The following is a 27469-nucleotide window of genomic DNA, read 5'->3' as shown; positions in this document are numbered from 1 at the left end:
TTTCCATAGTAAAGGGAATGCGGAATGCAGATGGAATGCGGTAAACGGGAGGCGCGGGAGAGGGCAGCCTTTAGATGGAATACGGTAAAGAGGGAGCCGCGGTCTGCGAGGCACTTCTCCGCAGGGGAAGATCCTGTCTAGTTGGCAATCTCTATGATCCCGGATGTAGTTGCGCGGAGGAAGGACTGTATCTGTGCGGGAAGGGTGGGTGTCTTTCCTACCTGCCTCTCTATGGTGCCTTTCCGGGGGGAAGTGCCGGCGCCGCGCGCCTGCGTGAGCCGGGCCCTCTGCCCCCACCCCCGCCGAGGCCGCTGTCCGAGGCGGTGAGCGGCGCCCCGGTGCGGAGGAACGCGCGCGCCCCGCCCCGCCCCCCCCTCGGCCCCCGCCGCGCCGGGGGGGCCGCGCTGCGCCGCTGGCACCCCCGGGGCTCCGCGGCGGCAAATGGTGGGGCCGGACGATGCCGGAGCTCAGGGCAGCGCAGCCGTGCTTCCCGCGGGCCGGCAGGAGGCGGCGGAGGAGGCGGAGGAGGAGGAGGACGGGGAGCGGGATGGGAGCCGGGGCTTGAGCCGGAGGAGCGGCGGGCCGGGGCAGGAGCGGCTGCTGCAGCGGTACCTGGCGGCGCTCGGCCCCGCCGCGGTGGCGGGCGCGAAGCGCTGCCCGAAGAAACCCGCCAACGGGGCCGCCTACGCCGTGGGCCCCCGCGGGAGGATGACCAACGGGGACGTCGGCTTCCTGGAGCCGCCGCCGCCCCCTCGGGCAGGACAGGCCGAGCAGGGGCGGGAGGAGCCGGAGCCGGTGCTGGAGGAGGAGGAGGAAGCGAAACTGCAGAATGGGGGCTTCCTCCTCTGCCTGCCCGACCCGGGGGGCGCCGGTACCCGCCCGGCCCCGCCGCCGCCGCCGGCGACCGCCTTGGAGGAGCCGCTGAGGAGCTGCCGCCTGCGGAGCGAGGCGGAGCGGCGCGGAGGGGCGGGCGGCAGCAGCCCCCCGCCGACCCCCGAGCCGGGGGGCGCCGGGAGCCGCGCGCAGGCCGCCGCCGGCGTGCGGACTGCCCGGGGCCTGGCGGCGCCCGCCGCCCTCCCTGCGGGGCCCTTCAGCTTCATGGACGTTAACCTGAACTCTCGCAACACCTTCGAGGTGAGCCGCCGCCGCAGCGCCCCGGAGCACCTGCCCGACGGAGCGGCGGCGCCCGCGGCCCCGGCGCCGCCGCAGGAGCCGGCGGACAGGGCCCGGCGGGCGGGCATCGCCGGCGCCGGCAGCAGCTTCGCCGAGTTCTTCACCAGGTAACGGAGCGGCGGGGGCGCGGCGGGCGGCCTGGCCGCCGCCGGTCCGGCCGCGGCTGGCGAAGCTCCCGGCCCGGAGCCCGGGAGAGGCGCCCGGCTGGGCGCGGGCAGGCTGGGTGCCCCGGGGTTATGGGCCGCCCGGCCAGCTTCTGGAGGGTGGAGGGGTCGCCTGAAAGGCGGTGGTGCAGTGCCAGCGGTATTTGCTGCTTATCGATTGATCAGCAATTCCACCCCAGATAGCAATATTTACTCAGTGGCAATAAATTCTACAGTGAGAAAGAGGCTTTGGGATGGAAACGAGGGTAAGACCGTAAAGGTACTTCCGCTACTGCGGGCAGCATGCACTTAAAATTGGAGTTTGGTTTCTGCATCAGGGTGTTTTACTGTCTGGATGAACATAGCCGTGCTGATTAAACTGCTTGGGGAACAATGTGAAATCTATTGGGTTTGGATGCTACTTTCAGTTGATTCTGAGTATCATCGTGAAAGTTGCTAAGAAGTAGTAAAAGCTTTATGGCCTTATTGGCATTGCGGTAAGGGAGTTACTGTTTTACTTCTTTATTCTAAAGTGTCGTTTGGAAAGCTACAAATGCTAGGCTTTATGCCCAAACTGATCGGGCTTCTATTAAGTTTCTAAAACAAAACCAAAACCTTTGGAACGTCAGGCTTTGCTATTTGGGGCCTCTGTGGTGTGGCTCACTTTTGAATATACTCCACAGGAAATTCACCTTGCCTATGATAACTTACTCTGTGCTATTTCTCTTATGTTTAAAGAGGGGAGTTCAGTTTCCCAATTTCTAACTTTTATTCCCCAAAACCCTGGGATTACAGGTACTGTGTTTTCAGAGCGACTCTTAAGTGTTTTGAGGAGGCAAACTTACTAATTGAAGACTGATAGGAAAGAAGAGAGCTTTGATCTCTAGGGATGATCCCAAATTGAGAAATAGGCTTCTTCTGACAACACTTAGAAAAAGGAGAAATGGAATTCCTGTCACAGGATCGTTTAGTGGCAGTTGCAGGGTATGTTTGATGCCTCCCCTTTGTTTCAAGGATGGCCTGAGAGATGTTCTTCTATTCCAACTATTTCCGATCAGTTGTCTTTCCCCATTCTCCTCTTCATGTTACACAGATTCAGTACAGTACCTTCTGTGTGCCTCATCACTTGAATGCTTTAATAAGTAGTGTTGGTACTTGCTGCTTTTTGTCCCAGAGCAGTAGCCTAAAGAAATTCTCCAGAATTTAGACTGTTAGAGAGGACTGAACTCAGTCTACAGTAGAAGTTGTCATGAGCATACATTGACACTTGCTGTTTTTTGAGGAGGGCTTGGATGTTACTTGGAAAAACTTAATTACATCTATCCTGGCAAAGTTATAGTGCTGGCAGCTCGGAAGAAAGGACTTAGCAGTGAACTGAGTTCATAGCCCCTTGCAAGTCCAGCTGTCTGTTCCTCTTGTGCGTTTAGCCTTCTGAGCAATATTGGCTTTGAAGATTTTGTTACCTTCAGCTCTGCCTATATTTGCCCAGAAGTGTTTTAGTTGCAGCTAACTTTGTCTGAGCAGCCAAAATGAGACATTAATAAGTTTATACTGATTTGAGAGGAGGAAAAAAAAAACAAAACAACTCTCTTTACTTGAAAGGCTCGTTTCTAGATACAGTAACACTTGAGTTTGTATTCTTCTGTTGCTTGCAAAAGTACTAATAAAATGTTTTTTTGAAGAGGAGTCAGTTTTTGTCTTCTGAACTTTTTTGATAGTTTAAAGGCTTAGACATCTCACTTTTTAAACTGCTCAGATTCATCTGAAACTGACAGTTGCCATGATGAACAGATTTTTTTTTTCTCCAGTTCTTCATAAAGATAAGTAGCCTGACTCAGAAATAAGGACTCAAATTGTTTAAAAATTGTTCTGTGATTGAATGTTGGTAGCAACACTGTCCTTCCTCATGAAGCTTCTCAGCAGGTGATTGCTTGCATTTTTAAATGAGCGTTAACCGCTAACATTTATGTTGTACTGACTGGCAGTGTTCTATCAAAAGTATTTGCTGAAAGAGAACTACTCCTTCATGTTATGTCAAAATGCATACCTATTTAGAGTACAAAAGGAGAAAAAAAAAAAAGATATGTGAGTTGTACCTCAGTCTGGCACATCTTTTAATGAATGTTTCATCTTTGTAATGTTTCTTATCTAGTTTACACACTGTCTAAAATTTGAAGTCTCATTTGTTTTTATTTCTAATGGTCTTAATTATATAGACTGCTTTCATTTAAAAGATGATTTTTGCTTTAAACTGAGAGACAGCAAGGGGGAAGTCATATTGCCTTCTGTGTTTGAAAGCTTCATTGTTTGAACTATCCAGTCAGACAAACTATTCTGTCATGGCAGATTTGGGTTAGGAGGCTGCTGTTTCCAGCTGCTTGTTTCCATATCTTCAGTTATCAGACTGGCCTGTTTCAGGCCTGTGAAATGATGTGTATTAATTGTCTTTGTTCATTTCACTGAACTGGATGAGAAACAGGTCAGGTGAGTTAGGAGAAGCAAGCAGCTGTGAACAGCAGCTTCTTACTTGAGTTCTGCTACAGGAAGAGTGCCGTGCCCTTCTAGATATAACCTTTCCCATGATCTTGGAGAAATGTGTTACTTAAAATGATCAAATATTCAAAATTGAAGTTTATTTTTCAGGTAAGTATTAAGATCCCAGGATCAACTATTACTCCTAAATTGTATTTATGCTGAATTGTTAAGCCTGTCAAACTAATGCTAACAGCTTTTAACTGAAAATAATTGTTTTTGCTGTCTTTTTGTTCTACCTCTTTGTTTCTCTCAGCATATGAAGTGGGATGCCTCAAGTAAATCAGAGGTATGTGGAGCAGAGTGGCGTGGCAAGGCATATTGCATGACTATGGTCACTTGTCTCCACTGTGCTAGTGTTATGGTCAGAGCATTAAGTGGCTTCTTGAAAGTCACCTCTCACTGCTTTGTACTCCTGTGTATGATTCATGATACAATCATATATAGGCACTGTTCTTAAGGGTTTGGGTTTTACGTAGCAGCTTACAAGCCCAACGTTCTCTTCTTATGTTATTCAGATTACTTGGGTGGCCCTAGTGGTTTATTGTTGGGTAAAGTATGGTTTAGTGAGCAAGGAGTGTTAGGTGGACAGTTGAGTTAAAGCAGCAATGATTACTCCAATTGCAGTTTGCTTTGTCCTCACAAGCAGCATATACAGAGCAGAACAATAAAAGGACAAGTATTAGTAAGTATTCCACTATCCTGTGGCTTAAGTAAGTCCACAGTAACTCTGAACCTCTTTTAAAAGTGATGTATTCCCTGTTTTTGCATGTATATACCAGGCATCGTCTCAGCTTCTGCAGTTATTGTTCCTTTCTGAACTGCGTTTAGATAAATTTAGGTATCCAGTAGCTGACAGAATGCCCAATTGCTTTTTGAATCCCGGATTCAAAGCTTGCTCCTGACAACACCTGTGAAACTTACTTTGTTATAGTAAAGCACACTTTCCAGAATACATCCAACAAAGTGTCCATCCTCCCCCGCCCGCAAATAAAAGTGCTGCGAGCTCAGTTCATAATTGCTGTTTTTCATAGTTCTGTAGAATGTGCTGTAAGCAATACTTGTACCTAGGTTATAAGTATATATGGTAGTTGGCACATGCACGCTTATAAGAACTGTCATTAGTCTCGGCCTTACCCCTACCTTCTTCCAGAACTCTACTGCACTTACTGTCCAGAAGTTTTGAAAAATCTTAAATGGCAAAGAAAATGGAAAATGGGATGAAGGCGAGGGGGGAACGGAGAAATCACTCAAGCCCACATCTTTTCTCCCTCTTTATATAAAAACATAGTTCTGTGATTCAGTAAGTAGGTAGTAGTTCTTCAAAAGCTGATAATCTTCTTGCTCCTAAAAATGTCTTTGGCAGAGACCATGGAGAGCTACAAAGAGATTCACTTCCTTGAATGTTATTTTGTCCGTTCTGTAAATGTTGATGTCTCTAGTTCTGTTAGCTTAAACTTCAACTGATTGCTAAGTAGCACTTGCAGCTTTATAAGCTATATAGGCATTTGTCACCTGCAGTTGCATCTTGTGACTGTTTAATACCTGAATTGATGTTTCTCTTTATATCCTAAGCTTTTCTTATCTTAAATCATTATAAAACTTAAGGGGATGCACTGTGTGTCTGAAGAAATCTACGGTATGGGTTTTTGACCAAAAATGAGAGTCAAGTGGGAAGTGAGCTGCCCTAGCAGTTTTGTTTAAAGCTGGAGATCATCACACCTTTGTCTGAAGGTGAAAGAACTGATTGATGGGGGCATTTCATAATGCTTAGTTTATTATCCTTTTATTGCTTCTGCCTGTATCTTGGCTAGTTCATTTTGCTGGCACACTGTAAGACTTATTTTTTTACTTTCTCCGTCCAGGCCCAAAAAAAGGAGGGGAGGGCACAGAAAACGTCTAACAGCTAACAGGAAATATACTGGCAGTAATATAGAAAAGAGAACTGGAGGAAAAAATTAAGTGAAAAAGCAGATACTAATAGTGTATTTGAATTGCAACTCTGGGGAAAGTAGGCAAAAGCTCCTGGACTGAAATCTTGCAGGAATCACTGTGACAAATTTCAAACAGCATTCTTTTCCCCTGAATTAAGATGCATAATAACTTGATACAAAGAAGAAGAAAGACTCATGTTGCCAAAAATGAGAAACACCTCTGAAGAGTCTTCATGCACTGTTCACTAAGAATGATCTATTTTACAAAGTTGTGCTGACATATTGGCCAGTTCCTGGCTTTCAGTTATGTGAATAATGCATATAATTGCAACTTAAATATTATCTCCAAAGTAAAACAAACTGTAGTAAACTTTAAAGATAAAATCCTAGCTATTTATCTCTAGTTCCCTCCTTTTTTTAATATCGGTGCATAGAGAAAATTTTACCAAAACTGTGAAAAATTTTTTTTATTCATGAAATTATCAAGGAAATGTCTCTGTTGCATCTCTCCAGTCCTAATTCTATTATTGTTTCCTTGGCAGGTTGGTAATTAGCTTTCTAGGTAGTTTAGCTTTTACGACATAAAGAGGTGGCACTGCAGTGGTGTAAAACAGAGTATTAAAATGATGACTTCCAAGGTTCTATTTGAAGTGCAGATCCCACTGTAGCAAATTAATTCTATTTAACAGCAATCTTGTTAGTGAACTAGTTCTAAGCAGTTCAGGAAAATTAACAAGTCCTCATGGTCTGCGAGCTGAAAATGGCTGTTAGAGCAACTTTCATTCCCAGGCCTCCTTCTGTATACTTTTTAAAGAATTGTACGTCTTTGAAAAACATTAGAAATGGTCATTTTGCCATGAGTATGTAAAACGTCGTGTGCGTGTGTTATCGCTTTGGTTAGGATGTCTGTTCAGTAGCAGACCAAAGTTAATCTTCAGGTGCTCGAGCATACGTTGGCTTAACTCTGATTGCGTATGAGATTGCTCTGTTGTTACAACCTTCCCTTGTACCCCTTCTCTTTTTTTTTTTCCCTCCCCTAAAACACTGGTTAGAAATCTTCATATCCTTCTAAGTCCTTGGGGCTGTAGGTGTAACCTTCATCAATTTAAACTACTCAAAATACTAATTTCTCTGCTCTCCTTGGTAGGCAGTGTAATATTCTATATTGGTACAGGTATTTGAGCTGAAAGACCTATAATCCTAATAGCATTGTTTCTGATGTCAGTTCTTATTAAACTATAATGGTAGTTTGCTTTTTCAAGCCAAACATGTGAAATAGCCATTCAGCATGCTGTTGCTTTCTCTAATACTGCAGCCAGTTAACCAGGCTCAATCAAATTTCTCCAAGACTGAGAGGACTACGATATGAAAACTTGCAGGTTTTTTGCACGGAGGCTGGGCATAAGGAGACCCTGCAAGAGAAAGACTGCTAATTTGGCTCTGTATTTGCAGCAGTCAGTCAGCTGTGCAGGCAGCCTGCACAGCATGCAGCAGTGAGGCAGCAGGGTGAGAGGCAAGATGAGTGCTCTATGGGTCAATTTGATTTGAGTTAATAATAATAAAAGAAGACTTCATTAGTTTTGACGCTTATAGATCTTCCCCCCCCCCCCCCCCCCCGAACTTCAGGAAGCCAGGCACCTGGAGGCTAGTGTTCTCCTAAAGTCATAGCCTCCTTTCTTACCTCCAGACTGAAAATAATCTGTAGCCTGTGAGAGGAGGAGACTGAGTGTCTTCCTCCTGCCTCAGCCTTCCCCTAAGCTGCTCCTTTAACTAAGAACAAACTGTTAAATTTCCATTGTTATATTGGGAGTTATTTATTATTTAACCTAATGTGCTCTCAGGTGAAAGAGTGCCTCTTATCAGGTAGTGTAATAAAAACTGTCTGTTAACTCCCCTCACCTAGGAGAGTTCTGCTGACCTACAAAACTGGCTGAAGCCAAGCTATATGAATAGGCAAAGTATCTGTCTAGAGCAGAAGTAAAAGAGAGAAGAGACCTGAGACATAGACAACAACAAAACCTTTATAGCCCTTCTGCCTCTGCTGTAACCACAAAAAAACAGGCTTGTTGCTGCCACCATCATTGAGGTCTGGTGTGACTACTGAGGAAGATCACTGCTGTGGGAAGAAGGTGATGTACTTACTTCTCATGTCTTACTCATGCTGCAAGACCAGCAAACCTAGTTGTTGATGCCAGCTCCGCTCCTTTCTGCAGCAGGGGAAACTGGGCCCTGGTCAGGTCCCAGTCCCAGCAAAACTCAGTCTTGTCTGTGTTACTTCAGTTGCCTAATGCAGACATTAACGTAGGATCTTGTCAGATTTACTGCTGTGGAGTAATGAGGCTATTTGCGTGCTGGGTGCTGTGCCTCAAATTTTGTAGGCAGCTGAGTGGCGAAGAGGGAAGTTTCTTCTTCACTTTGCAAAATATGAAGTCATCAGGGAAAACTGAAAAGAATCACTCTTGCGTGTTAATAGCAGCCATATAATGGATCAAACTCCTGTGTTTTGTAGTATTTCAGCAATCTATCTTTGAACAGTGATAATTTATTGTGAATTGCTAACCGCAGCACATGCCTGATATATTAAGTGGCTGTTGTAATTTGTAGCACTTACTTGATCAGTGTAATTGTATATTACACGATGTGATAATTAATAGACACTAGGTCTGTCTGGGACCTGAGGGTGGAGAAATACTAACTGAGGCTTAATCCACGTTGGTCTGAGCAGTAAGCATTGCTAACTGCTGGGACAGTCTTTGAAACAAAATTCTGCCCTGTGTCTGAACTAATAGTTCATAGAGTTATAGATTATCAAAGGCTGGAAATCTTTCTCATCTTTGTCTTGAGGATGTTCCTCATATGGGACATTTGGACTACAGATATAGTGACTAAGTGAATGGTTTGATTGTTAATAACGCTGATAACTTTTGCCTTAACTGGAAGTGAGTCACTGCTAGAATGGTTTTAGGTAGTGTGCCCTATTAGGTTGTACTTTCATGGGACATCTTGAGGAACTGATTTAAGAATTTGCTGTTGTCAGGAAACAAAGGAATGCCTTCTTCCCTGCCTGTGGTGCCTATTTGACTCTCTGAGCAGCTGCTGGGGGGAAAAAATCTGGATGATTTTCTTCTGGAGTAGTGATTTGAATTGGCTTGTGAGGTTTGAAGAGTCTCAAAATCAATGCAGCAGAGGGAGCGTAGGACATTACTGGTGCAGGGCGGAGAAATGCGATTCCCTTAGCTGCATTAATACAGCATTAATACAGCTCAGCCAGCATGTGAAAAAATTCTTATTCCTCTAGCACTACTTTATTCCTAGTATGTTGCTGGTTGACCAGCTGTGGCTTTGCAGGATTAGAAGTCTTGGCCATGCAAGAAATAGCAGAACATTTTTAGCTCAAGTGGTAGAAGTTCTCCACCTGGAGCTGTGACCTGGGATTTTAGTTTGCACTCTGCAGGTAATGCTCAGTGGTTGTTCAAGTTTGCCTCTAATGTTTGGTATAGTGTTTAATAAGTAGCTATTGAATCACCTGGTTAAGTGTGAAGATGAAACAATAGCTTGATACAGAGCTTTGTTTTGATAATGTGTTCTTAAAAGCAAGTGTGAGACTATATTGATTATCTTCCTTCACTCTTTGTGCTTAACCATGTCTGTTAACCTTAACCATGTCTGTTAACCTTAACCATGTCTGTTAACCTTAACCATGTCTGTTAACCTTAACCATGTCTGTTAACCTTAACCATGTCTGTTAACCTTAACCATGTCTGTTAACCTTAACGTTCTGCACATGTGCTTGCTTATTTATCTATAAACAGGCTCAGGTATTAAAAAACATAAACTGACTTGTACAACAGCTCTTTTTTTAGGACAATAATTTAAACTATTAAAACCTTATTTTCTAGTGAGTGGTCTCTACAGAGTGTTTATATAGTATTACCAAACAGTTTTAACTCTTAAAACTTCCTCAGTGTTGGTTGCCATCAGTTTGTTAGACTGCTTTGGGACTGTTACCAGCTAGCAGCTTGAGCAGTACAGTTGATCTAATTTTGGTAGTCTCTCCTATGCAGTTAGATAATACTTGTGTTAATCTTTGTCACCTCTAAGAGGTCAAAAAACCTCCTCCTTTCCTATGCCTAAACCCATAGCAGCTGCTCTTTGACAGTTCAGTTCTCTTTGACAGTTCAGAAGTTTTGCTTTCTCATTTGGACTAATTTCTCTTAGGCCTCATTGTAGCTGAGGCTTTAGTTGACCAGTAGTATCAGGAGAAATGTTACAGTTGCATTTAAACAAAAAAAAAAAAAGGCAACTTAGGTGTTGCTGCAGACATGTTCTCCTAGTTAGGATTTTTTAGTTTTGGGGGGGAGGGGGAAGGGAGAAACTTCACTGTCTTGTGTAGTATATAATTAAGACTGTAGAATTTGAGTATTATAGATGCAAATATATCAAAGTTCCTTTGGAGAAGATGTTTTGGATTGACTTTGTTTTGGGGGGAGAGGAAGAGCTCTGCACTGCTGAAAGCTGCTAAGACTAGAAGAATCCTGCAGGAGATCTGTGTTTGAGGGCAATACAATTTAAAGAGAATCTGGTGTCCAGCTTCTCCTTGTATCAAAGTGTTGGAGGATGTGAATTGTAAAATCAGCTGGGTCCTCTTTTCCCCAGTGTAGAGCGAAGCTTGGGTCAGAACAGTTTTACAAATACCTTGAGTCAAAATGGGCTGATGCTATTCTAAGTTATTGAAATTAATATTTAGAATTAGTGGAAAATTATAAATTTCAGTGTGTTGCTATGTTGTAAATCTCCATGTTTAGATTTTTAAGCTAAACTAAAAAAACAGTTGCAAGTTTATTTGTGATCACTGTATGTATGTATACAAAGAAAGACGGAAATCTGGGAATAAATGCTTAGTTGCAAAGTGTTTGTAAAGTAGGGAACAATTGCTCTTAATTTCTGCTCCTGTAACTTTTCCAGCCATAATCAATAATGTGAGAAAACATGTATTTCTGAGCATGTTTAGGTGAGAAAATACCTTCTGGATAGTGACATATAATTCAAGTATGAAATTATGGGCAAGAAGTGACATCCTGTCAGTTGAGCTAAGAAGTTCAAGTGTACACACTGAAAATCTACTGTAATTTCTTGAACGCTTATACAGTACACAATTTGTAGGAACTGATTAAAACACTTAAGATTTTATTCCTACGTTTTAAATGTTTTTACTTCTGTTGCTCTGCAAGCTTTAAGTGGCTAGCAAAAAGGTCTTGTTTCCCTTTAATGATTCCTTGTTTATGTTTAGAGTTGAGTTACATTTGTTTCTGTAAATAAATTATTGAAAAGTCTCCTCAAAAGCATGGAAGCTGATTGTCTGTCTATAATCAGGCAATGTTTTTCTGCTGTTATTTCCATTTTCTTGCACATAAGACAGAACGGACAAAATTTGAATATGAAGAAAGTTCTGATGTGCTTTTTAAGCAGCTTTTGCATTTTACACCTGATAACATGGCAATATTAATGCAGTAACTTTTACTGTGTTATAAAGCAATTTTTATGTAGTCATGAGGGAATATGGAATTGCAGGCCTGCAGGGTTGGTATTGAATGCTCTGGAAGCATGGGTTTAAGCCAAAGCGTGTGGGCTGGGGAGGGAGGGGGTTCCTGTGCTGTACTAGTTAAAATGCATCTTTAACAATTCCTAGGTTATAGCCTTTCAAACTCTTGACTTATGCAGCTCTCTGGATAAGTAGTATTGGTACATAAATAGCTTTCTCATCAGTTTGCTCTCAGCTAATTCAAATTTCAAACTTCTTTTGTTTACTTAGGAGACTTAATAAACCCTAAATGGGGAGTGTGAAAGCCTCTCTAGTCAGATGCTGCTTCTCTATATCGCTTTGACGTGGGCAGCCGCTATCTCTTTTGCTGTTTCTGACTCTTTAGGGTCTTGCCTGAGGTTCCTGAGCTCCTTCAGCTCTTACAGGGCTTCATCACATAAGATTCCAAACTAGTTTCTTCCAGGTTGGGCTTTAGTCTCTTCTGCCTTCTTCTTTGCCTCTCTTGCTCACTTTTAACTTTAGCTTCTGCTAGTACTCTAGTACCTCTAGTTTCTACTTGTGGCAACCTGCTACATACTGCTGCAGTCCTTGCACTTATTTAAGTTGATGTGTACGTGGCTAACAGAAGCATAGAAGTTTGTTTTGGGGCTTCCCTTCATTCATAACCAAATACCTTATGGATTTGTGTACCTGCATTCAAATAACATGAGAAGCCTGATATGTGCATCTGCTAGGGATTAAAGGTTTTTCTTAGAGGCCCTTGTTAACAAAGGGGAGGGTAAGGCTCGAGGGTGGAGCAGAAACAAACTGCACAAGCAGAACTCTGTCCTTTGTGGTGGTGAAAGCTCAATTGTATCATAGCACATATACAGGGTTTTAATGCCTTTAGTTTGGTACTTCCATATTCTGCACACTCTAGGGTTTTATCATGGTCTTTTGTGCTTTTTTAGTGTACTTCAGGTATTGCTGGGTGATGTGACTTTCAGGGATTTTTTTAATCTCTTTGTATAATTTTATTAAAAAAAAAAAAAACGAACTTCTAGACTGTAGACCAACTTGGTGCCCATCTGTAGAGTTAATTCCATGATGGATTCCCTCTCTGTAAGCCTCTGCCTTTCTGTGAAGAAAGGTTATATAGGATAGAATGATGAAGCTTGTGATGACTTGATGTGATGATGATTCTTTCTTGCCTGTTTGCATGTCGTGCTTCCTTGGGTTTAACATGAGGAAGCTGTCTTACGTTATGTTTAATATCAGGTATGAGGGTGCTTAAATAAAAAGGGAGGGTGGGGGAAACACAGTCCTCATTTCCTTTGTCTGTTTTTCTGGCTCTTGAATCTTGTTTTCTCAGTGTTTCCCTGTTTTCACAGATCTTAAAAGATGTGTGCAGTGAGAAGAAATGATTACTGATTGACAATGACAATATGCAAAATCATGTTATATGTGTAAAGTAAAAGTTAAAAAGCTTCCTTTGGAAACAAACTTCCTTATTGTTAAAAATATCTCGAAGTGCTAAAAATCTAGCAATCCTTAACAGGTCACTTGTTGGAACTATTTGTAGGCTAGTGAGTAAACACTTCAAGCAAGGTCAAAGTTACTCTGCAAGAGAAATAAGACTTTATTCTGACAGCAAGACGACTATTCTCTGATTTAGGCATGGTGTTCATTTATTTCTCGGACCACCCTTGATTCTAAGTATTTTACTTGGAGAAGTGCATATCTTTGGTGCCAGCTGTAAGGCTTCAAATTTAGCAAAGATTGCAATCTAGTTGCCCACAGGTTTTGTTGTCTAACATGATGCAGCATACTTTGGGTTAGGTTTCTCTGTGTATTAAAGTGAACTGTAAGGAAGCACGCCTGACTGATCAGGTGTAACAGTGATAATGATAGCATGTTTTATGCTCCCTTCTGAGACCATACCCTTGTTTTGGTAGATGATACCTCTTGATCCTGGCAGTCTTTGGTAATGTAGGCTTATTTTAAAATGCTTTGTGCTCGAGCCATTTAAAATAGTTGTCAGCGTAAGATTTGACCTTCCTCTACCACTTCAAATTTGTGCACAGATAACTAATAGCTCTGTAAGCAGCAGAACCAGTGAAGCTTGGGTCTCAAGGTAGAGTTTTAATAACTGGATCTTTAATATCTAATAAGAAGTAGGATCATGCTGTGGCCTCCTATTTTTGCTTTCTCATTTGGACTAATTATCTTCAAGTTTGCTATTCCTTTGTTAAACCTCATTGAAATTGCATTGCTGGAATAGATCCTAACTGAGTAGTTAGGATGGTTTTCTGGGCAATCACACTAAGCGTACTTTAACAATGCAGAATAAGCCGTACATACAAGGACTGTTTGTTTACGTGTCCATCTCAAGTCAGCTGCACTTCATAGTCAGACTTCTAAACTATTGTCTTTTCCTCATAATTCTGGTACAACTCACCGTTTCTGTAATTGGTTAGAATACTTGTACTGTGTAGCAATTGCCTTTAGTGTTCCAAGACTAACCTTGGGGCACCCGGTCCCACTGTGGTGGGCACTCTGCAATGTAGTTAAAGATACAGGCTCAAAGGTTACGGGTTACAATTGTAGAGAGGGAGTGGAGAGATCAGAGAATCTAGTGCCTTGGTTTTAAAACAAGATATAAAGATGGGTGTAGGCTTGTGAATGCTGTTTCTTAGCGTTGCTGTTGGGAATGTTGGAGTCAAATGGGTGTTGCAGGGAAAATTAAAGTTGACTACTTACTACAGCGCAACAACATCAAAGAGATTTTTCTGTGCGGGCTCCTTTTGAGATTCCAAGTTAAGTGTTAAACCCAAGGACCTACATTTGGAGTAGGAAGGAGAACAACTTTAGCCGGTCTATTATCATTGGCACACAGTATAGTTGTTGAAAGGGAAGATAAATGTGTGGCTCTGTTGAAAGAGCAGTAGCAAAATGGCATCTAGCTTAAAAGTGGTTTTGAGTTTGAATTCTTTGGTCCCATAGAAAGAAGACTATCTTGGTGTGATTGTTTAGTCACCTGAAAAAAAGATGTTTCAGATGTTTAAACTACAGTGACTGCAGGTCATACACAGGGTCTGGTTGAATTGGGAAAACGACAGAATTCTGTCAAAGGACAGGCAAATTATACCTAGGGGCTGGGTGCTGGAGATGTACCTAGCCTGGTGGCTTTCCTACTTGCTGACTTCTTATGGTTGCTTCTCCTCAAGTAGGTCAACATTCTTTAAGGAGCTGTTGTCCAAATCTGGTGACCTAGTTCCTAATCTGGTTTTAAATTTCATTTAAATTCAAGCTTGAAGTAACTGTCTCTGGGTATTTTATGGCAATTTCCTTCCTCTAGAACCTGGAAATTTGCTGTCCTCTTGGGGGTGTTATATTCATGGGGCAATTTTACTTATGAAACAAAGTTATGTATTCAGATTTACCCTCCCTCCCCCCAAAAAAGTTCAACACATCCTTTTCTGACGCTTAAACTGATGAGGTCTAGAGGCATCTTGAATTGTATTAAAACAAACAACCACTAGAAGAGTAATTTGAGAAAGAAAAGCAGTGTGTGAGCTAGAAATTATACTAGAACTTCACATTAATACCACCTATGGAAATGGCCCACCTCTTTGAATTATGTTTCTTTGGAATAGTGGAACTCTAGCACAAAGTGCAGCAGGCGTAAGCTGGGACACTCGGAGCAATGTTGTTAAATAAGCAAGAAAGCTGCCACTTGTTGCTGCCACTGCAGCTCTTTGTTGGCTGAATGATCATAAAAGCCCACAGATGTTCTTTAGTGTAATCCAAACAATGTTAGGAATAGATTTGTTGGCATATGATGGTGTGTTATTTCTGTGACTTCTAATGCTCTTCGATCCACCAAGGGGGTGTGTGTGTGTGTGTGTGTGTTTTTATCGTTTGAGGGCATTTATATGCATTGCAGCATGGTTATATGAAACTAGTGGAAAAAACATGCAACTTCTTCACTGGACTTCTGTAAACTAACGCTTAATTCAGTAAACTCATTTAATAGCTCTGTCCCACAGGTCCTTAAAACAGAAAGCGTTAAGTAATTTCCTAAAGATTAGACTTATTCTTAAGAAACTGAAGTTTCAAGTGGATGTTGAGATTCTGTACCAAATTAGCTAATTTCTGGATAACATTTTCCAGGATCAGCGAAATCTATGAATACTCTAAGCAATGACATTGCATATATCAAATCCAATACACTTTCTACATTTCAGTGAATGTACTTGGTAAGCAGTCACAGATTAAAAGGCCATGGCTTTTGTAAGGCTTTACTGTTGTCAGTGACACATCAGAAAATGTGATGCTGCATTAGCTGCCCAAACAGCTTGTTAAAATAGTGTCCTTCCATCTTAAATTATGCAAAACTTATTTGTAAATGTCCCATACATTTTTCTTGGGTTAGAGTTCCTACATTAGGTTTATCCTGATGAATGATACAAAACTTGATCTGATTTCTTACTTTAAGAAGAAACTGAAACTTTAATGAATATCTACCACTAAATAAATGTGAAATTATCTTTTTACTGCACACCTCTCAAAAGCAAAATAAGCCTTTGCTTAATTCAGTATCCTAAAGAATATTTTTAAAAAGTTAGTGAGGATTATTTTCTGAAAGACTTATTAATATTGTGATTGTTTTTAAAAAAAAAAAAAAAAAACCCTCTGAAGAGCCTTGAGCATACCTAAAGCTTTTGTCCAGAAACAGTAATTAAAACAGCTTCTGTATGTTTACACTTTTCTTCCTTTTTAATCTACCAGCTTCCCGGTTTAATCATAAAACAGCTTTGATATGGCAACAGATTGCCATTGGGTTAAAGCCTTACATCTTGCAGCTTCCACAAGTGCTGGAACCAATGAAGCGGAACTGCCGGGTAATGCTGGCAGTATTCCATCGTATGTGCAAAGACTAGACGATTATTGCAATGCATGTAGGCAGGATGAATGAGCTATTTTGTATTTCAAGAATGGTACTCTAAACTGTATCTTCTTGCATACATGCTTTTGGAAAAACCCTTTCTGAAGTAATTTCAAATTCAGCCACTGTACTAGTTCAGACTTAATAAATACTATACTACAGTCTTGCCCTTGACATGATAGTCTTCAGGACACTTTTTGTGCTTTTTTCCTTTTTTGAGGGGAAAAAAAAAAGTTAATGCAGGTCTCTGGTTTGGGTGTTTTTTACTTTGATTTAAAGGTATCTGAAATATCAGGAGTGTCTGCTGTCTGAGTGGTATGAGGGATGGGGAAGATAAAGATGAGGGAAAAAGTGGTTCCTTGAGCACTGTAGCCTCCTTTTAGTAGTGTTATGGAGAAGGATGTCCTCTAGAGGAGCTGTAGTGATTTGCAGTGATAATGTGAAAGGCATCTGCACCTAGCCTGAACCTGTTAATTGTTCAGTCAAAAGCCAGCTTTTATCCCACCGTGGATTCCTTTCTTAAATGAAATTGAACTTAACTTAAAAATACGGTGGAACTTCTTGGCTGCGTGTTGGTGCCCTCTGCCGATATGTTAACTTCAAATGCTTCTGAACAACAAACAAAAGACTGAACTTGGCGGACTAAGTCGAAACTCTTATTAGAGACTTGAAAGGGCAAGAACATATCATAGAAAGCATTAAGTAAATGGAAACAAGGGGAAAGAGAAATACGGTGTAACTGAGAAAAAGCATATAATGGAGAATCTTGGAATAGGGCCTAAAACAGGGAGGAAAAATACAACACTTGAAAGGTATTTCTAGTGACTTTTTTTTTAAACAACTTTCCCCATCCCTCTGCAAAATAAGAAAAATATGTGATCTGACTACTAGTGGGTATGAAAAAGCTTTAAGAAGCTATTATGGAACTGCTAGCAGAACAGTTGTGTAGGACCTTAATGCATTTTTAAACACTTCCCTTCCCTTTTGTATGCAATCTAAAGCACTATGAAAATTGTTCTGTACTTGTGAAATGAGCCTTTGTTATCTATATAAGCATACTTTTTCCATCTTGTGTGTGGGTTTTTTTTATTTTTATTATCCATGTGGATGGATCTGTTCATCCTACTAATGATATACAGCCTAGGGATTGACTGAGGACAGTGCCCATTAAAGACACTGTATTGTGGTTTGGTTTTTTTCGTCAATCTTTTAGGCTGAATGTCAAGAAATACTTGCCTGCCTGGTGTTCTGTGTGCTTACTTTGTAGGTTGTGTAGGTTGTGCCTTAGCAGGTAGGAACTAAGATATTGCAGGTTTCCCTGAGTGTTGAAACAGAGGGTATAACCTGTACTTATCAGAATACCTTGTATTAAGCTATTACTGATAGCAATAGCTTGTTCCTATTAATAGCAGGTATCCATACAGCACAGTTATTCTTGCACACGCTCACTCTCAGTTGCTGGGTTGTGGCAACAGCTGGAAGGCCCACCTCAGCTGTTCACTCAGAAGCTGAGGGTTGTACTGATGCACGGATGGCTTCTAGGTAGGTGTTCAGGAAGTCCCTCAGGGGCCTGTCTTTTTAATCGGGTATGTATAAAATCCCGTGGCCTTTGTCTGCTTATATAGCAGCCACTACCTTCTTGGATGTGCTCTGAACTATACCATCTGTGTTGTTGGTAGTGTGTGCTGGTGGCCTCACACAGATTCAGCAGAGTCTTGGTGTTCTGAGTTTAGCCCTGCTGAAGCCACAAGAGCTGATACAGTCTTGAGCTTATCAGTTCTTGGGGGCCTTTCACATGTTACCTCTCAGCGTATACTTTTCCCTCTCTCCAGTTTTCTGTTTTCTGGTAGCTATGTATTCAGCCACGTGCATAGGTATCTATAGAGCCTGTTCGTGCATGGTTGCACAGAAGGGGATTTTATCACAGAGGCGTTTGCTTGTTTCTGAAATAACAGGAAAAAGTTCTAGTAACTGAAAAGATAGTTTATTTTTGAAAACTGTATCATGTCTTACAAACATTGACTGTTTCTAATTGTAAAACCATGCTTCATAGTCAGAAACCCTGACAGCACTGGAATTTGAGTGACTGTACACTTTTCAGACAGCTTACAGTTGTTAGATCATGCTACTTCTGTCTGGCCAAAGCCAGAAGCTTGCTTTCTGTGCACAAATGAATTCAGTCCACCTGAGAAGAAAATGTCTTTTAAAATAAAGCAAAATCTTCTAGTGAAGAGTAAATTTGGGATTTTCTTTCCAGAGGACTGAAGTGTTACAGCTGTGAAAGTACAAGGCTAGCTAGTTAGCGCTACACAAAAACAGCTTCCAATAAAGTGCTCCATGAAGTAATCCTGAAGCATGGGCAGCTTATGTAGGTCTTCACAGGGAGATCTAGTGCTCCGTATGCTCAGAGGTCAATATGTAAGCATCCCACGTAACAGCCTACAGAGTGCTTAACGCTTAATCCCTGTACCTATTATTCATAAGTTTCTGGATAGTAACTTTCTGATGTTCGGGATTAATGTACTGCTTTTATTTTCAAAGCATTCATAATATGCTCTGTGGGAGCTTTTGGTCCAAGTCAAAACAGTGCAGCTATGCATCTAGACAAATGGTTGCTGATGTGACCTTGTAATGGTTGGTTTTCTAAGAAATAATTGAGCAGTGCAGTCATCAGCCTGTTTGAGTATAATTGCTTTAGGGACTGGCAAAGGATATCTGCTAAATTGAAGCTGTGTGTAGTTTTCTAGTCTGTGTCATGAAAACTAAAGACCATTAATAAAGCTTGTGGAAAATGCTAGCGGAAATAGTGAGTTTACTTTTTTTTTAATAAATCTGTATGCTGCACAGCAACTTCCTGCTGTTTCCTTTTCAGTCTCCAAATAGCTCCATGATAAGATACACTAAAACAACCCCCAAACAAGTCTTTAAGAGCTGCTGCATGCTACCAACATACATTTGAGAAAGTGTCCAATATTACTAAATGAACTTTGATATCAAACACAGTTAAGTGGCTTAGTTGGAGGTGAAATTGAATGCTAAGAATGAATATATTAACATCAAAACACATATAATAAAGACTGCTTCATTTCAAGTTAGTTTTTTTTTTTTTTTAAGTATGAGGGAGAAGTGAGTAGCATATCACGCATTTGCTGAGCACTGAATCTTTATGTTGGTGAACTCCGTTTAAACAAATGTAAATGGATTTGAATATCACTGTTTATATGCTTCTAATTAAAAATAACAGAACAATGCTCCTCTCCTTTCAGAAATTTTTTCACTAAAAGGACGAAGGAACTCAAACCTGCTGTCCAAAGTGCTCCTGGCTGGAAGTTGTTTGGAAAAGTCCCACCCAGGGAAAATCTTCAGAAAGATTCCAAAATAATTCAGCAGGTGAGTAAACATCACACAATTTTAGGTATAAAACTTATAAAAGTGAATGCATAGATATTGCAATTCTCTGTAGTTATCTCTAAGTCTCTCCTATACAGCCATAGTGCTCTGGGAGGGCTCTTTAGGTCTTTGTTGCAAGAATGATAGCTACTGAGAAAAGGGAGTTTGAACTGTATGATTGTCTAGTACGGCCTTCAGTACATCTTGGTGCTTATTTAAAAAAAAAAGTTGATAGTTGTTCAAAAAGTGTTTAAACTGTTTAGATCAAAAAGCTAAAACTTGTATTAATTTTCCATAAAGCATTACCTTATTTGAACATGATATGATAGGATTTTTGGTGTAAAGTGATTGTGAAATTGTAAAGTGATTGACTTCCATTATGAGGCTCAGTCTGGAGTTGCTCTTGCCTGCTTTGTGTAATAAAACCATATTTGTACTTTTCTGTATGATTTTTCTTCAGAAAACATTTATCCTCCTAAAGCATTCTTTTATATTGTAGTCTCATAAAACTGTTGCTTGTCTGTGTTGTGGTGGTGGTGTTGCTTGTTTTTTCTTTAGAGCCAACTCATCTTCCCAAAATCCTTGCTTTTTGGCCTGTAAAACTTACGAGTAATTAGTGACAACTTGCTAAGAATTATGAAATGTAATCCTGTTTCATGTAGGCTTTTGGTCCGATTTCAGGTATCTTTGTTTGAAAATACTTACTATAAGTTGAACTTGCTTTTTGAGTTACTGGCGTACCACAGAAAAGTAATTCTGATTTCCTTCACCCAGTACTCAGTTGTACTATTGTAATAATTTTGTAAGTTCATTCCTGTGGAATATGTCTTTAATTTGCCACAGTATCGTTAATAAAGCTGCATGGCCTTTCAAGATGAGTAATTGGTAATGTATCATTAACTGAATTTTAACATACAATCATGAAGTTGAAACACATGTTGACATAGGAAACTTGTATGCTGCTTGTGCTGATGAAAGCAGTAAGTCCTTGAGTCCCTTGAGAGTTGCTTTCTCTTTGTGTCTCCTTTCTTAACAATTCCACGTTAGCTGATCTGTCTGGCAGGTGCAAAAGGCTATGGATGAAGCTGTATTCAGTTATCTTCTAGAAAGAGCTTCATGGCGAAGAGGGCCTTTTGGGAGCTACTAAAGTGAAAAATGTTCCTTTTGATGGGCTTTCGGGTAATGGGACATGTCATAAATTGAAGTGTTGTAGAAAAGTAAGAAATAATTATGTGAGATTGCAGCAAGTGCTATTTACTCTGAAGTAAACCGATGTTTTTTTTCCAATATGCTTTCCCATACAATTTTCCTTTATTTAAATGTCTTTGCCTTTGGGGGAGGGGGGAAGAGTTCTTAGTTTACTTGCTGATGAATGCTGTTGGCTTTGTGCTGTGAAAACTGCTAGGAATCCAGACTTCTCTTCTATCCTGAGAAATGGGGTGTATGCATAACACTTGGCAGTTATCTGCTTCCCTTTTTTCTAGTAATGAAGGTATTTGTTCCAGAGACAAATCATAATCTACAAAAATAGTCTATTGTTCTTGTCTCTTAGTGACTATTTTTCTTAACCTCTAAGCGGCAGAAAAGAGAATATATTAAAACAGCGTATTGTCTTTAAACATGGTTGAACTTGTCCTAGCCACTAGTCATGTGGCCTGTGCTATACTGGATATCAGATCAGGGTCACTTCTGTGTTTATATAATCTGAGTAATGTATGGGTTATAGTTAATAATTTTAGCTTCTAATTTAGATAAAGCATACATGACCACCTGCTTTAAGCTCTTCAGTTATCAAAGGGGGGTTCAAATTGACTACGTACTCTGAACAGAATCTGAGAATATTTGACAGAATCTGAGAATATTTGTGTGTGGCTTCCCCCCTACCCCCCCCCCCCCCTTAAATTGGGAGAGGTGACCCTAACATCTCCTAATTTGTTTGGAGATGTCTTCTTTCATATGTATTTAAAATTTATAATACAGTTCCTTGTGCATATGTCCTTTTAAAGAAAAGTGAGTAGTTTCTTTTCTTGAAAATGTTCAAACTTGCTAATCTGGCAATGGGTTAGAATGAATTAAGGCAGGTTTCATTATTGCAAATCAGTGGAAAATTGTATCCCCACTTTAGAATGGCTGACCAAGGTCTCTTGAGTAAAATTCCTCACTGCGCAGGAGATTCAACTAAAGCAAATATATGCAAGATTGCAATTGTAAGGCCTTGAAGAAATTAATACAAATATGGTGGAGGCTCATAACTTCTATTCACAACTACTTCTGTGAACCTGACAGAATAAACTGTATTCTACACAGAATATCTCTACGGGCTTCCACCTTGCCTTTGTAAACGTGAAGTCAAGTTAGCAAGTATGATCTGAAGTAAGATGACCAAAATTGTATGCCTTTTTTTTCCCCCCCCTATCTGCGGTCAGAATGATGGCTACTGGCTGATCACCAGCTTGTGTCAAATGAGGTTTTGAGTTTAAGGCTGCTCAGGTAGAGTGATCTTAAACTGTGGACAAGCCACCTGTGAAGGCATTGACAACAGTTTATCCTAAGCAACAAATGCTCCTGAACAGTTATTGCATCTCCATGGTTGTACACAAAGTTCTGTGACGTTACTGATGCTAATGGCCAGCTTCAGGAGTGTGCAAATAAACTCCTGATTAGAGACACTCGCTACTGAGTCAACATCATTGGGATAAAGGATGAAGTCTTGTAAGAAGCCCTTTTGCAGGAAGAGTAAGTCATGACAGGAAAAACTCAATAATAATAGGAGAAGTCCCTTGGTTAAGGGTAATGCTTAATAATAGGAGAAGTCCCTTGGTTAAGGGTCAAAGCTTTCTGGCACTATTGCAAAGTTTAAAGGGCTTCCGTATTAGCAGATTAGCAAAAAATACATACCCTCCTCTACGAGTAGATTCATACAGTTAGAGGGATGGTAGAGTTTGCATGCTGTGTTAAGATTAAGTTAATCTAAAGTTTTTGGGTTTGCTGTGTGATATTTTGGAATCAGTATATTGTTATTACTTTAACACACATGCTGCTCAGGCTTCTTGCAAAAAAACAGTTTTTAGAAGAAAAAATTTTCTGTGACATCCCCTCTGGAGGGGAGGGCTACAGAGGGCAGGTAAGACAGGGCCAGTGTAACCTGAATCTAGATATTTTAGTTTTGTTCAGTTTACCTGAAATGTCTCTTTTGAATAACTCGGCATTCATTTGCCTCTGATTATAGAGGCACAGGCTCCTCAGTTTACGTGCTTTTTGTGTTGTCCTCCTTAATGGATTAAGCTCGCTAGCCTACCTCCTCCAGCTCATGCAGCATCACTTCTGTCGGTCAGAGTTGTATGGCAGTGGTTTGTCATAGGGGAGACGGTCCCACTTGGCAGTCCAGTATAAACCCCGTGAACTATAGCCTGTGGAAGATGCTACAGAAGTGCAATCTAGTATTGATTTTTGTGTTGCCTTCAGGCAAACTCAAATTCCTTTTGTGGTAGGAAACTATTTGTCCAAGACTAGATTTCTGTTTAAAGCTGAACCCTGTGTTTAAAAATATTTTTTTTAAGCATCAGAATTCTCCAGATTTTGGAAGTGTTAAACTTGAATATTTTGCTCAGTGCTACCACTTAGTAAGTGATGTTCCTCTTTAAGTAACATGAGTCTTAAATTTCCATATTTCCATTCTTGTTCTTGCAGGCTTTTGTTATCTCTCTGTTTTGGTGAGGATGACGTAGCAAATCAATATCATTTAAATGAAAATAAATATTTGTGGATCCTAGTCAGCTGCTCTGTCAACTAGACAGTGCTGTATTTGCCTGACTAGCAGTCAGGTAGTAATTCTAGTATCTTAAATACTTTCTGGAAAATCTGGAAATTTAATTTGGGATACTGCTTCAGATACTTCTCAGACAATGACACTAGCAGGTCCTGCCTTAAGAGAATGTCTAATGAATATTACCTTATACTATTTCTCTGCAAGCTTCTAAGCATATATGGAAGAAGACGAACTCTTTTTGTCATAAAGCAGCCTGCAGGGACTGCCCATTTAGAAGACGGTAGTCTGCTTTGCAGCTGCGCTGCTGTTGGTGTGCATTGGGTGAGATGCTCTAGTTCGAACTGGGTCAGAGGCTGCAAGTCCTTGGCAGCTGCGTCTCCCAGCTTACAGCTGCTGGCGCGCTCAGCTCTCGTTGGATTTAGAGCTGCCCAAGCAGGATGTGATCGAGGCCAACTTTTGCTGGACATGTTCCTCCTCTGGGCTTCCTTCCTTCACTGTTTTTAAAAAAGGGAAAATAGCAACTCTTTAGGATTTCAAATGTCAAACGCACTTGATGGTTTCAGGAAGTGTCTTTTTTTCCACGAACTGCAACTAATAAAGCTGGCTCTTAAAAGTATGGTCTCATTAATGCTGTCTGGTAAATTCAGCAGCCTAAGCAGTTTTATGTGCAGACTGAAAAGTGTTTTAATACAGAATCATTTAAAGCTGAAACTGATTTGTAGGATTGCGTGTAATACTTTGGTATGTATTCATTAAAGTGCAAGATATGTCTTAAGATGGAAACTCCATTTCATCTTTGTGCTTACAGTTAAACAAAAGAAGTTTTAATGACTGCATGTTCAGACTTATTTTGATCACAGATTAGGTTCAGCTCTTGCTTTTATTAAAGCAGATTTGAATATTTTTCTTAACTTTTTAAAAAAAGCATGAAGATCTTCTTTTCTAAAATATACCCAAATTAAAGTGAGTTTGGTAAATATCTCATTTTTGTCTTGCAAATGTGTATGTCAACGTTTGAGTTTACTTCAACTACTGTTATAACTGAGTACTGTCAGTGGCAGCTGAGAGTATATAAGCATGAAAAGCTGTTCTCCTCTTCCCATTCTTATATGAATATAAGAGGGAGGGGATAGCTCTTTCACCTTTAAATCTGATACATCATGAAAAGCTTGCAATAATTTAAAATTTCTTATTCAGAAGTGGAGTAAAACCTTTTTTCCAAAAACTCTTACCTTGTCTGCAGAATGGAAGGTATTAGAGAGCTGGTTAAATAGTAACTGTGGGTTAGATGATTAGGTCACCGTCCTCCAGCTAACCTCTGAAAACACTCTTTTTGGACTCTTATGAAATCTTGAAAAAGATGCTATACCAGAGGGCTAATGAACTCTCAAAGTGTTTTCAATTGCATACTTTCCTATGCCATTATCTCTGATCTGAAATCTAATGGCGAAATGGCATTCACTGGATCGGCAGAACTCCTATGGTCTGCCAGGGACAGGAGATGTCTGAGGCTCCTCTGTGGAGGAACAGACGCGTTTTGAATCAGTTCTCATTCAGTTCGGATCTTCCAACTTGCAATATTAACTCTTCCCTCAAATCTTGTGATTTTGGCTTAACTGTATACAAAGCTCTTCCTTAGTGCTTAGAAAATGTGTATGACCTGATTGTCGGCAAATGTGAGCACTGAATATCTTTGAAAGAGATGAGTAAATACAATGCTGGAAGTCTTTTCTTTCTTGTTTCTTTTTTTTCTTTTTAAATGAAAGAATGGCTGTCAAGCAGATTCTTGTCTAGATGGAGGTCACATTGGCTCATCTTACGCAGTCCTACTGGAGAGGAGAGACGTGAATTCTGCCGGCTCACCACATACAGGTGGAAACACGCTGGTAGCAGACTCCTATGAAATCAGGACAGACAAATCTGGATATTAGATCTTGGAAGGAATATGTAACATTTGAAAAACAGTTTTTCTACTAGTAGCATTGAGAAGGCTGTGATTCTTTTATTTTTTGCAGATATGGTAGCTATCAGATCCTCTAGAAATTTCTACAGTCCTTCCTGTGGAAGCTGGAATGTGCAGTCATGTATCTAGTCAGTAAAGTTATGCTACAGGTAGAAAGAAAGCATTATGTTTAAAACTATTTCAAAGACACTTCCCAGCATTTTAGGCTTTTGCAATTATTATCTTGTTTCTAAAATGGTAATGAAGCTGGTAGGACCTCAGTGGGAGAAATGCTTCTTCCTCTGTCTGCATAAAGGACCTGAAAATATGGTGATGTGATAGCCTGTCTGGATACAGATTTTGCTATATCAATTCCAAGAGAATTAGATTTAGCAAAAAGATTGCTTTCCATGTGGTGAAAATGCTACCTTTTATGTAGTCTGTGTGTGTGGTTCTCTCCCCTGCCCCCCAACTCAAGAGTCGTGTTAATGCTAAATCTGAAGATAGAGCTTATCAGCTTCCTGAGGCTGTCATGGTACTTCAGTACGGAAGAGAAAATAGTATGGCAAGGAAGAAGGAATTTAAGAAGTTTTTTTTTTTTTTTTTTTCCCCCCAGTCTTGGGAATGTATGGTACAAGAAATTCACAGATATGTTCAGAAATACCATGGAAATCATAATAAAGGGCTTGCTTTCACTTACTCCTTCCTTGTGCTGTTATATAATGCTTAAAATATTAAGCATTAAAAATCTCTAATCCAATCTAAAATCTCTAGTATAATGTTTAAAATGGCTTTTTCTTTGGAACCCTTAAGGTTGACTTTTGCATTAGAAAATCAGGTTTTATCTAGAGTGGAAGCCTAGAGAGCTCTGGCTCTACAGGTTCTGCTGTAGTAGGGCTTGTTCTTGCCTGATCTCCTTGTTCAGATATGATGGGGATGAATTTCAAATTGCTATTTAGAATCTTATATCTGTCACTTTGAAGTGACTATTTCAGAGCCTTACAAATATATCTTAGTTCTTGCAGCTCACCAATGAGGTTGAAGTGTGATATGCTCTTGAGCTTTCAATTTAGAAACACCATTTATAACAGGGGGAAGGCAGGATGGGACTTAAAGACCCACTCTGAGTGCTATTTAATGCAGACTTCTATTCTCTCATGTTAAATAAAGAAAAAAACAAAACAGTTAAACAGAACTTCCACATTAAGTTTAGTGTTTGTTTTCCTGCCAAATGCTATCCAAGCTCAGTCTTGCTCTGTGTGTGTGTGTGTGTGTTTTTCCCCTCCCCTTTCACTACAGTGTAAATGTGTCTAGTTTTGAGTATTCATTTTCAACTTTAAAGCTAACTAGTTTTTAGATGAAGATATAGTTGGGAGTGAAATGCATTCTACAGTAAGTTAAATGAAAGCAAGACGCTCATGGTTCATTTTCAGAGCAAACGGGACTTCTGGAATGTCTGTATAGAGACAATGTTTTGTTCTTTCCTGTTCATAGTGAATCTTCCAAGGCAGTGTAAGTGAAAAAAGTGTAACTATGTTTTGGGTGGTGTGGACTAGAGAAAGACACTTCAGTGAGTATATTTTGCCATTCACTTGACAAAAGTGCTGTGATTGAAGAGGAAAAGGTCTGCCTTTGGGCACAGGTGTTGATTATAGAAAAGAATACAAAGTTTCAATTAAAATGAAGAAATAATCTAATAGGAGTCTATACATAAGTTGTACATGTATGAAGTCTTTGCCTTTTTGCATGTTTTGAGGGCTGGAGAAGGAAGAACAGCCACATATTTCAAACATTGAGTAAAAATATTCTACATGTAAATTTAAATTTGGCTTGCATGTTGCTATATTTTAATGGTCTTTTTCTTCACTTATTCACTAAGGCTTTGCTTCTGTTTTTCTCATTAGGATGACAGTTCTGGCAGTCTTGCGTCAATATCTGCTCTCAGTCTATTAAACACAGGGGTATGGAATTTAATATTTTTTTCTAGTTGCATTCAATGCCATGCATGGGACTGTATAGCACTCATTAAAAATAGAACAACATCACATTTCCACAGTAGCATGAATATTTTATGGCACTAACCATCAACTCATTAGATACCATTAGTTTAAAAAAGA

The 27469-nt window shown here is 40.4% G+C and overlaps 1 protein-coding gene across 1 annotated transcript in view; it reads left to right on the top strand.

The window, feature by feature from the left end:
- Positions 1-216: 216 nt before the first annotated feature.
- Positions 217-27469, top strand: part of TBC1D12 (TBC1 domain family member 12) — a 50461-nt gene continuing 23208 nt past the window's right edge. The window contains 5 exon segments of the mRNA XM_068950066.1: positions 217-291; positions 294-397; positions 399-1280; positions 19518-19641; positions 27257-27313. Of these exon segments, the coding sequence (XP_068806167.1) occupies positions 232-291; positions 294-397; positions 399-1280; positions 19518-19641; positions 27257-27313 (1227 nt within the window). The 5' untranslated portion in view covers positions 217-231.

Source organism: Struthio camelus, chromosome 7, assembly GCF_040807025.1.
Source record: "Struthio camelus isolate bStrCam1 chromosome 7, bStrCam1.hap1, whole genome shotgun sequence".
Lineage (NCBI taxonomy): Eukaryota > Metazoa > Chordata > Aves > Struthioniformes > Struthionidae > Struthio > Struthio camelus.
The sequence above is the reverse complement of the archived record's forward strand: the minus strand, read 5'-3'. Positions and strand labels throughout refer to the sequence as shown.